Source organism: Colobus angolensis, unplaced genomic scaffold (assembly GCF_000951035.1).
Source record: "Colobus angolensis palliatus isolate OR3802 unplaced genomic scaffold, Cang.pa_1.0 Scaffold11, whole genome shotgun sequence".
NCBI lineage: Eukaryota > Metazoa > Chordata > Mammalia > Primates > Cercopithecidae > Colobus > Colobus angolensis.
This window is the reverse complement of record NW_012112030.1, coordinates 2,146,457-2,158,191: the sequence shown is the minus strand read 5'-3', so window position 1 is coordinate 2,158,191 and position 11,735 is coordinate 2,146,457. Positions and strand designations below refer to the sequence as shown.

The 11,735-nt window shown below is 45.9% G+C and overlaps 1 protein-coding gene across 1 annotated transcript in view; it reads left to right on the top strand.

The window, feature by feature from the left end:
- Nucleotides 1-11,735, top strand: part of ZNF384 (zinc finger protein 384) — a 24,071-nt gene that overhangs the window by 9,245 nt on the left and 3,091 nt on the right. The window contains exons 2-8 of the mRNA XM_011955320.1: nt 1,885-1,955; nt 2,227-2,464; nt 2,700-2,747; nt 2,950-3,283; nt 7,944-8,168; nt 8,849-9,031; nt 10,571-10,649. Of these exons, the coding sequence (XP_011810710.1) occupies nt 1,890-1,955; nt 2,227-2,464; nt 2,700-2,747; nt 2,950-3,283; nt 7,944-8,168; nt 8,849-9,031; nt 10,571-10,649 (1,173 nt within the window). The 5' untranslated portion in view covers nt 1,885-1,889. The remainder of the gene's footprint in view (nt 1-1,884; nt 1,956-2,226; nt 2,465-2,699; nt 2,748-2,949; nt 3,284-7,943; nt 8,169-8,848; nt 9,032-10,570; nt 10,650-11,735) is intronic.

The window sequence follows — 11,735 nt, the reverse complement described above, 5'->3', positions numbered from 1 at the left end:
TTTTTGTTAAAATATTTAACCCAATTCACTCCTAGAACTTCAATTTCACATTAGGAATTGAGGTTAGTAAACTGAAGAATATTAGTGAGATTTATATATTTTATATTTTATGCATATATAATTTACATACAATAAAACACAAAGCTTTTAACTGTGTAGTTTGGTGAGTTTTGACCAAAATATACACTATATTTACAAAAAGGCCCACTATTATGCCTGTTCTGAAACGCTTTGGAAACCTGGGATACTGCTAGTGCCAGAACACTTTTAAAACTAGTAATGCCTTGATTCTCACTGCTCAGCACAGCATGTGTGGTACCCAATGTAGCACCATGGATGTTCTTAGACCTTGGTGGGATTGGTGGGGTGTGATCTTGATAGTAGGTGGTACTCAAAATATGCTTGGGTCAAAATATGCTTTGATTCTAATTTTTTTTTGAAATGGAGTTTCACTCTTGTTCCCCAGGCTGGAGTGCAGTGGCGCGATCTCAGCTCACTGAAACTTCCGCCTCCCAGTTCAAGCGATTCTCCTGCCTCAGCCTCCCAAATAACTGGAATCCCAGGCATGCGCCATCACACCCAGCTAATTTTTTATTTTTAGTAGAAATGGGGTTTCACCAGGTTGGTCAGCCTGGTCTTGAACTCCTGACATCAAATGATCCACCTACTTCAGCCTCCCAGACTGCTGGGATTACAGGTGTGAGCCACCACACCCAGTCTTCATTTTTTAATTTTCTTAGTCGTTTTATGTTCTAGCCTGGAACCTTTTCAAACCACATAGAACTGTAGACGTATTGGTTGGAACTCTTGAAAAAAATTTTTTTTTTTTTTGAGACGGAGTCTTACTCTGTCGCCCAGGCTGGAGTGCAGTGGTGCAATCTGGGCTCACTGCAAGCTCCGCCCTATTCTCCTGCCTCAGCCTCCCGAGTAGCTGGGACTACAGGCGCCTGCCACCACGCCTGGCTAATTTTTTGTATTTTTAGTAGAGACGGGGATTCACTGTGTTAGCCAGGATGGTCTCAATCTTCTGACCTCGTGATCTGCTTGCCTCAACCTCCCAGAGTGCTAGGATTACAGGCGTGAGCCACCGCGCCTGGCCGGAACTCTTGAAATTTTTATTGGCTGGGCACAGTGGTTCATGCCTGTAATCCCAGCACTTTGGGAGGCCAAGGTGGGCTGATCCCTTGAGCCTAGGAGTTCAAGACCAGCCTGGGCAACATGGAAAAACCCTGTCACTACTTTTAAAAAAAAAAAAGAAAGAAAGAAAGAAAAGAAATTAGTCCGGCATAGTGGTACACGGCCTGTAGTCCCAGCTCCCTGGGAGGCTGAGCCCGGGAGATTGAGGCTGGAGTGAGCTATGATTGTGCCCTTACAGTGTAGCCTAGGTGACAGAGTAAGACCCTGTCTCAAAAACAGAAAAAATAAAACATAACATTTTTATTTTAAGGAGTATAGTTTTGAAGAATAAGAGAAAGGAATAATGATAGGTATTAGTACCTGGCCGTTTTCAAGTCAGTCAGTGATTTGTTTTCTGTGACCTTAGGTACATCATCTCCCCTCTCATGACCTCAGTTTCTTTTTGCCGGCAAAGGAAAGTAATACCAGTTTTTCTTTAGGGGACATGAATAACATTGTGTGAGTAAATGCGATACGTGTAAGTTCTTTCACAGTCATTAAGTAGGATAGCCTCTGTTGGATGGGGATACAGTGACAAGTGGCTCTGACCAAGGGACTAATGTGCTAGACACTAAGGTCTTGACTGCCAGTCCCCAACCATGTGATCAGGTGCCAGAGGAGACGAGGGACCTTTCAGTTCCCCTTCTCATTGCTTAGCTTTTTCAGAGTAATTCCTGAATGTGATGTGTTCTCTCATTTTTTCTTCAGGTAGAATGGAAGAATCTCACTTCAATTCTAACCCATACTTCTGGCCTTCTATCCCCACAGTCTCAGGTCAGGTAAGTGGTGTTGCTTTCTTGCTCTCCCCACCTCTCAGTAGCAAGTTCTGTTACTGTGGAGACTGAAGGTACACCACATGCTGTTTTACTTCATCCCCCACCGCTGAGAATTATCTAGTGTTTCTGCCTTGGCTTCTCTCTAGAAGGCCAAAGGTATGAAGTACTCATCCTTGATCCCTCAGGCGGACAGACACTGAAATGTGCTCACAAGCAAGCAGAATCAGCCTCTCAGTCTGAAGAGGGTGCTCCCTTCCCCTTCCTTTTCTCTTAGATTGAGAACACAATGTTCATCAACAAGATGAAGGATCAACTGTTGCCAGAGAAGGGCTGTGGTCTGGCTCCACCTCACTACCCCACCTTGCTGACAGTGCCTGCCTCAGTGTCCCTGCCCTCGGGCATCAGTATGGACACAGAGTCCAAGTCAGACCAGCTGACCCCACACAGCCAAGCATCCGTTACCCAGAATATCACGGTGGTCCCTGTGCCGTCTACAGGACTGATGACTGCTGGTGAGCAACTGTGCTCTTCTCCAATCTGAGGTGTTGATCCTCCATGATCAGTACCCCAGGCTGGGGGGCTCCATGGACATGGGGAGTGGGATATGTGTTTGATTACTCAATCACATTTTTATTAAGTGCCTACTGTGTGCCTAGCAATGTGCTGGGCATTGTGGGGGATACAAAGAAGTAGAAGATGCGGTCCCTGCCTTTGAGGAGGTGACATTCTTTCCTTCTCTGAATCAAGGAGTCTCCTGTTCTCAGAGGTGGAGAAGAGAAGGGAGTCAATCAAGGGGTAAATCTCACTGTTACCAGGGGGGTGGGGACAGGGGTTAGGAGACCATTATTTTTCTACAGGGTTTGGGGTTTCCTATGTACTCTGGGTTGGGTCGGCGGGGGCGTGAGGGGTTAATTAGACAATGATGTGGGGGAAATGAAATAGGATTAGGATCAGAACTGAACAACATGACGCCATCTCCTTTTTCTCCCAATCCTAGGTCCGGGTTTGGTAATCACGTCCCCCTCAGGCTCTCTTGTGACCACAGCATCATCAGCTCAGACCTTCCCCATTTCGGCTCCCATGATTGTCTCAGCTCTTCCCCCTGGCTCACAAGCCCTGCAGGTTGTCCCTGACCTCTCCAAGAAGGTAGCATCGACCCTAACCGAGGAAGGAGGTGGAGGTGGTGGTGGAGGTGGCAGTGTGGCTCCCAAGCCGCCCCGAGGCCGGAAGAAGAAGCGGATGCTGGAATCAGGGCTGCCTGAGATGAATGACCCTTATGTCCTCTCCCCTGAGGATGATGATGACCATCAGAAAGACGGCAAGACCTACAGGTAAGACACAGAGCCAGGGGCAGGATGAGGCGAGGATGCCTAGCTTGGTGATTCTCCCTGTACCGTCATTGTGTTCTGCCCCAGTCAGGTGCTACACTCTGACAGCTGCCCAGCTCTGAGCCACTTGCATGTCAGGCGTCCCATCATAGGGTAGGAGGCAGAGCTGCTAGCATCTTGTTAGGACGCAGAGACCCATTTCACCCTTTCCTTTTTTTCACCCTTGTTTTGGGGGTCGTTAACACTGACTTATTTTTTGGTAACAAAGTAGAATCTTTCTCTTGTAATGCGGCTTTATGCTGGGTTTGAGACTCTTGTCTGTAGCTCCTTTTTGCTTTCTACATATTCCGTTCCTATTTTTCTAAGAAACTTTTCTGGTAAGCACCTAACCTACGTGCCATACACCAGTTCCTGGGTCATATTTCAACACTGAGCCTGCCTCACCCTGCATGGTTGGGATGACGGGAGGGGCTTTCATAAGAAGGTAGGAGGAATAGGATGCCTCCCCCTTTGGAGTATATACTTATAGAATGACTTTGCTCGCTTTCTGATTTATGAAAGTTATTTTGATTCTCCACTTCCTCTAAGTTTGCCTTTACCAAAAAGCATATTTGCATGTGATACTATGCAAAAATAATTACGTAAGTAAACTCCCTGCCCTTTGAAAGTTGAACATCTTTTAATCCCTTTGAGAACTGTCACTAGTGGGTTTGGGGAGTTTGGTAGCACTGTATAGAGTGGGATAACTACTGTCACAGCTTTGATATAGACGGGCAGATGTGCATGGCTGGGAGTCTGGGTCTGTCCTTAGTTCCTTAGTGTACCCAGATGGGCAATGTTGTTCCCATTTTAGGAGCGAAGGGAACTGCGGCACAGGAAATGGACAGAGCCTTGGGCTCATGGATTCAGTTCCCGGCTCCACCACGAATTTGCTGTGTGACCCTGGGCAAGTCCTTTTCCCCTCTCTGGGCCTCAGTTTCCTCATCTGTAAAATGGGGATAATTCTGTTTATGCCTCCCATTTGTTGGGAGTATATGTCAGATAAGATTTGAAATGTTGGGAACGTCAAAAGAAAGTTAAGAAATAGTTACTTAGCATTTATTTTTATTTGTGTTGTATAGTTCTACTGTGGAGAGTAGCCTACAGAGTGTTTAAATCGCTCTTTATAAGTGAAAATGAGAGGAGTGTTGCTATGCAGAATTGAGCACTGCAGAGTTCCAGCTCATAATCCAAAAGTTCATTGCAGCTTTATTATTACAGGTGTACCCCACTTTATACAATAAAAGTGTTCCTGGAAAATGTTTCCATCATATCATATTATAAAGGTACCTGACAAGTTTGATTCATTTAAAGGCATTCTTTTATATATCAGTTCATAAAATTAAAATCCCTTTTAAGTTATCATATAGAAATCTGGATTCTTGTGTGTTTGTTTAAAGTGAGGCCATTGTGACATGGAGATACATCTATATACAATTTGTAGAAGGATCCTTTAACATCCGATAGAGAGAGCCCTCCTGATGGATCCAGGGTCCTCTCATTCTGCCCTTTCTTCACTGGGACCCACATTAAAGCTATCTCTGGACTTTCCAAACTGTGTATATTAAAAGAAATGTGAATATGCAGTTGGAAGAAAGCCTCATAGGACTTTCCACACATTCAGTATTTTTGAAATTCCTGAATGACCCTCCACCCAGGTGACTACAAAGAACTCTGAAATTGAATGGAGACTTACTGTATCCTAGGTAAACAGAATTTCTTCAGAAACTCAGAACTCTTGACGTTCCAAAGAATTTTTTTTTTTTTTTTGAGACGGAGTCTCACTCTGTTGCCCAGGCTGGAGTGCCGTGGCACAATCTCAACTCACTCTAACTTCCGCCACCCGGGTTCAAGTGATTCTTGTGCCTCAGCCTCCCAAGTAGCTGGGACTACAGGCTCGCCACCATGCCCAGCTAATTCTTTTGTATTTTTAGTAGAAACAGGGTTTCACCATGTTGGCCAGGCTGGTCTCAAACTCCTGACCTCAGGTGATCCGCCTGCCTCGGCCTCCCAAAGTGCTGGGATTACAGGCATGAGCCACTGCGCCCGGCAAAAGAAATCTTTTTAATCACAATGAATTTCTGTTTTGATGCATGTGTGGGTCAGCCATATCCATTTCAGTGGTCAGTAGCATTTGACTGGGTATTGGGGGAATTGGGTTCTGTTACTCTGGGCAAGTCAACATATCTCCCACTCTTCATTCCCATATGTAAAGTGGGAAGATCAACCATGCCTTCATCTATCTTGTAGAAATGTTTTGAGGCAAATTCAGAATATCTGAAATTGTTTTGAGCATTTTAGGAAGCATGGATGATAATTCAAAGTGGCCATTGTAATCGTTATAATCAAGGCCATTGCATTGTATGCTTCCGAGGGCCCCGTTCTCATTGTGCTGGATGTGAATGGTGCCCCTGGAGGAATGCCCCCAGTGATATGGTTGCTGGCTTTTCTATAATCTGCTGACTGCCACAACTCTCCAAAATTAAATTTCTTTCCAACCACCCAGCACCTTGCATTAGAGGACTCTCTTATTTGACTTCATAGGATTTTCAAGTTGGAAATATTTTAATGATCTCCTTGGTCAGTCCCTTCCTGGCAGATGATTCCAGTCTCTGCTTGAATACCTCTGGTGTTAGGAATCTTAAAGTAGGCTGGCATCATGGCTTTGTAGTGAATAACTGCCCTTTGGCAAATTACTTACTTTCTGAGTCTTTGTGTTCCTTTCTGTAAAACATGGGTAAGACTTGCCAGGTTGTGAGGAGTAGAAACTGTGTGTCTGAAGTGCCTAACCTAGTGCCTGGCACTATCAGGCCTAACAACAAATGGCAACTATTATCATTGTGCTCATCCTCATTATTATACCTAGTGTCTTCTGAGATTGTTCATTGCCTTGCCAGCACATTATAAATGAATTTAAGTTTTGCAAGTTCTCTTATTGGAAACTTGGATTAAGTGGGTTATTATTATTTTTTTAAATTAACCTTAATGTTAAGGGCAGAGTTGTTTATTGAACACGCTCACACACAAATTGATGAGATTTTATTTGGGTTAAAATAAATATGTTTTACCTGTCTGAGAAATTGTAGCATCAAGGGAAATCAGTTTGCAACTTTAGTACAGTTGCCCTTCAAGTGACAGTGTGTCCAGCTTCTAACCTCAGTCTTAGTGAAATATTTACTAGCATGAGCTCGTTCATCAGCACTAAGGCTTAAGATGAATGCAGTTTTATTACTGGAGAATACTTGGCTTACCTTTGACTGTCCTAGGTGTTTGCTGGCCCTTCTGGGGGCAAAAATTTATTTCTCCATTTTACACACCAGAAAATTGAGGTCTATTAATGAGCAAGTTTGTAACTGAACGCTGAGTAGAAGCCAGGCATCCCGATTCCCACTGGCTGTGTCCTTTGGGTTATGCTCACTATAAACAGAGCCTCCTCGTCTCCTGCAATGATTGGGCATCTCAGACAACTGCCAGGGATCAATAATCTGGTAACTAAAAAATTCTCCTGAGGTGAAAAAAGTGCAGAAATCATCACCCCACACCATCTGAAGCCTCTCTTAAGAAGATAAGTTAGGGAGAACCCAAAGAAGAGGGACTTGTACTAATTGCCTGGCTTCCAGGCCATTGCTTTTTCTGCTAGCTCCCATTTTACTGGTGAATTGCTTACGAAAATGAAAGATAGCTCTTGCTCAGTAAAGTTTGAATAGTCGTGGCTTAACTTGCTCAGAGGCCTCCTTATTTGATATTTGGTGGACAATACCAGAGTGGAAAGGATTGCCAAGTTGGGATGAGTGAAAGTATCAACAGGTGCTACTGATGTCAACCCAGAGTGCTGACACTGGCTGCATGTGCTAGGGAAGAGGAAAGGTTTAGCTTGGAAGATAGGTGCTTTGTAAACATTTTTCTCCCAAATGCTTGAGGGATGGCACCTTCCCCTAGCAGCTACTTTGGTCATTGCAAAAGTGGTTTTCACTTGATTGTCAAGGGGCTCTGGGCAAGGAAGGGGTGGGTAGATGATGGATGGAACATCAGATAAGAGGGTGGAGAGCAGACATACATGGTTTGAAAAAGCCCCTCCAAATAATTCTGATACTTCCTCACCCCCATCCCTCTAGGAATCACTGCCAAAAAAGAAGTAGGGGACAATCCGAGGGAAGAAAATTATCTGTGGAGGCAGGAGAGGATCTAGTTGTTCCTCATTATCATCTCGGGGTCTTGAGGAATACAGAGGCATGTACTTCATACATAGGAACATTAGAGAAAGGAATTCCTTAAATGTTTGAAATCAAGCTGTAGGCAGAAGGAAAACAAGTTAACTGATATTCCTGGCCCATTGAAATTTGCATCTGTCCGGAGTTCATACTGTTACTCTGTTTTATCTGGTTGAAATACATTTTTGCACATCGAGGCAGTCCAGTCATTCAGCAAACATTTATTGAATATTTATAATGTGCTGGGCACCATGTTAGACACTTAGGCCATGAAGATGAATACATAGAGCTCTGCTCTCAGGTTGGAGTAGGAGAGAGCTCAGATAGGTGGGCTTCTCTCGGAAGTAGAGGGGAGGGTTCAGCCACACCTGCTTGATGGGAAGGGTTCTAACCATTGCCCTCACTTGGCTCAGGTGCCGGATGTGCTCACTGACATTCTACTCCAAGTCGGAGATGCAGATCCACTCCAAGTCACACACCGAGACCAAGCCCCACAAGTGCCCACATTGCTCCAAGACCTTCGCCAACAGCTCCTACCTGGCCCAGCACATCCGTATACACTCAGGGGCTAAGCCCTACAGTTGTAACTTCTGTGAGAAATCCTTCCGCCAGCTCTCCCACCTTCAGCAGCACACCCGGTAAGGCTGCTCTTGGTTCACCCCACCACCTGGCCGTGAACCCTGAGGCCATGTTACCTGCACCTACTCCTCCACATGTATTTTTTTTTCCCCTTTCACCTTTGCCCATTGGTAGCCTCAACCTCCTATTACTGTCTGTGGAAATTATATATCCTAGCTATTTGGGGGGCCTTGAAAATTGTGGTCTCCAATTCCAAAGTCTGGAACAATTTTTGTGGTTTCTCTCTGTGTCTGTGTTTGGAAATCTTCTGCAGAGCAGGCCTGCTTTTACTATATGCTTCAGTTCAGAGCCAAGGTGTGCATTCAACTTCAGGTCCATGGGGAACAGGCGGTATTGGTCTTTGTTCAAATTACTATTTGGAAGCAGGGTATCTGTGGTGAGTGTGTTAACCTTAGGAAAAAGCGGAGGGTTGATGAGATTGACTACTTTAAGGTTACCAGGAGCCATGGGTTGCAGCTCTTCATCATCTCACTGCCATTCTAGCCACCGACTTACGATCAGCAACAACCTAGATCTGGGTGTCCTCTTCATTTGCCTGTCCAGGCTGGAGTGCTTTTGGGAGGAGGGAGGAAGGGGGTGCTCTCATCCGTCAAGCAACATCATTTCACCCAGCAGAGAGCTGAGCCCCTGGTGTCGAACTGCTTCCTCCTCCCCCCTTCCCTCCTCTCCTCTCCGGCAGGATCCACTCCAAGATGCACACGGAGACCATCAAGCCCCACAAGTGCCCGCACTGCTCCAAGACCTTCGCCAACACCTCCTACCTGGCCCAGCACCTCCGTATCCACTCGGGGGCCAAGCCCTACAACTGTTCCTACTGCCAGAAGGCCTTCCGCCAGCTCTCCCACCTCCAGCAGCACACACGGTAAGGGAGAGTGGCGGGCTACTGACCCCGCCCCGCTGGCATGCCCTCCCCACCCCCGCCCCGGACACACACAACAACCCGCATGCGGGGGGCGGGGGAGAGACCTGGCTGGAGGAGAGACCTGGCTGGAGGAGAGACCTGGCTGGCATCTGGGAGAAGGAAGACCAAACACCATTGGAGATTCAAGTGGACACAGAGCGAGCCTCTCTGGGGCAAGAGCGACATTGGGGAGCTGCAGTGACTGTATGATATTCAGTGGTCCATGGGAGACAGACACATACCCGGAGTGGAAACAACTGTTCTCTGATTTTCCTCCCTGAAAATACTCATGTACCCGTCTTGCAAGATTTGCCCCTTGATGCCAAAACAGAGTCATTTGAGTGGAGAAGACCGTACCTCTAGCCCTTAGGGCACCAATTATGAACAGGAGATAAAATCAGACGTTAGCTGGACACCAGCCTGGTGACACTCACAGCAACAAGCTAAGGCTCCAAGGGATGCCAAGAGTAAAGAACCAAAGAAAACATGTACTAAATGTTCAGAGAGAATCAGCAAACAGAAAATGAAAAACCTCATGCTTTGTAAAGATGCCCAGTGTCTTTATCCCGTGAATCTGGAGTGACTAGGAAGAAGTGAACCTGCCAACTAGAAGCGGTGATGATCTCCTTCGGTGCTATGTCAAGTTGAACTGGAGTCCAGACTTACAGGCCATAGACCGTCTCACCCAGCTTCTTGTGGATGTGATGATCTCAAAGTGATCAGGCATCTTGCTTTGACAAGAGGAGGAATCAGGCTTTCTTCACAAAGAAGAGACGTGTCCTGTGACGTTTTTGAGATTTTATACCAGAGGTCCAGAAAAGCACCTGGTCATAGAGATGGTTCTGAAGTTGCTGATGAGGAGCGGGTGTCACTGCACCCTTAAGTCCTTGGCTCATCTTAGCAGAGGGCCCTGTGGTGTTGGGGAAAGAGGTCACATTGGTACTAAACTAGGCATTTCCTGCCATTAGGGAGCTGGACTGCAAAAAGTACTTAGAAGTTTTCATGAGTTTCCATTAATATCACTACTACTCTCCACAGTCAGTGTAACTCTGCTTTTCTTTGATACCATAACATTCTCTGGAAGTGATGCTCAAGGCTGAGGGGATTGTTTCTGGCTATAAGGTGGGACCAAGGAAGACGTGTTGTTCTTTTCTTTTTCCTTGCCATTGTGTTTATCTTATGTTCTTGAATGTTCGTTAGGACAGTTACTGTAGGAGCTGACTTGTATGCCACATTGTGGGCTGCCTGTCCCTTGGGTGCCAAGTCCTCAGTCTCTCCTCCCCCAGCAGAGAGGAGCCTCAGCTTGAGCTGAGTGATGTAGGCATTGACCAGAAGCAAAGCATTAGTACCTGATCCACATCAGAGAGGAAGGCTGGTGCCTCTTGGAGGCTCATCTGATGTGCCTCCTTAGGAGAGCAGGATTGAACTGGAGAAAACTTGTTGAGCCAGTTCCTAAGTGGTCTTGCTGACATTCTTTCCCTTTCTTCTCATCCTGTGCAGAATCCACACTGGTGATAGACCATACAAATGTGCACACCCAGGCTGTGAGAAAGCCTTCACACAACTCTCCAATCTGCAGGTAAATGTTCCACCCTCCACACAGACCTTGAGTCTGAGACTTGGGGCTATTTGAATAGTATAGTGGTTCTCAAATGTTTTCAGGACTCCTTTACACTCAAAAATTATCGAGGGACCCTAAGAGTTTTTGTTTGTGTGGGTAATAGCTATCTACATAGAGGTTGTAAAACTGAAAAACCTGAAAAATATTCATAATGGTAATCTGTTTGGAAAGAACAAAAACCCATTGTGTGTTAACATGAATAACATATTCCAAGACCCTCCAAAAACAACTGAGTGAGAAGAATGGCATGATTATACATTTTTGCAGGTGTCTATTTTTCATTTTTGGGACAGGGCCTTGCTCTGTCACCCAGGCTGAGTGCAGTGGTGTGATCACGGCCCACTGCAGCCTCAGCCTCCCGGTCTCAAGTGATCCTTTCACCTCAGCCTCCCAAGTAGCTGGGATTATAGGCATGCACCACCACACCTGGCTGTTTTTTTAATTTTTGTAGAGATGGGGTCTTGCTATCTTGCCTAGGTTGGTCTCGAACTCCTGGACACAGGCCATCCTCCCGCCTCAGCCTCCCCAGAGTGCTGGGATTGCAGGCATGAGTCATTGCACCTGGCACAGGGGTCTTTAATGTCTTAAGCAAGAAGATGAGTAGATTCTCATACCTGCTGCATCTGGCCTATTGTGTTGTCACACATCATATAACCTCTGTAAAGTTCACATGTAAAACATGGCAACGTGAAGCCACTTGAAATTTTGAGGGAAGCAAGATTTCAGTTAGGTTTTTCATTTTGGGGGTGTGTGTGTGTGTGTGTGTGTTTGAGACAGAGGCTCGCTCTGTCACCTAGACTGGAGTGCAGTGATACGATCTCAGCTCACTGCAGCTTCCACTTCCCGGGTTCAAGAGAGACAAAGGCAAATATTGTCTTATTATTTTGAAAAGATTTGACTGGGCGCAGTGGCTCACACCTGTAATCTCAACACTTTGGGAGGCCGAGGCAGGCGGATCACCTGAGCTCAGGAGTTCCAAGACCAGCCTGGCCAACACGGTGAAACTTCGTCTCTACTAAAAATACAAAAAAAAAAAATTAGCCG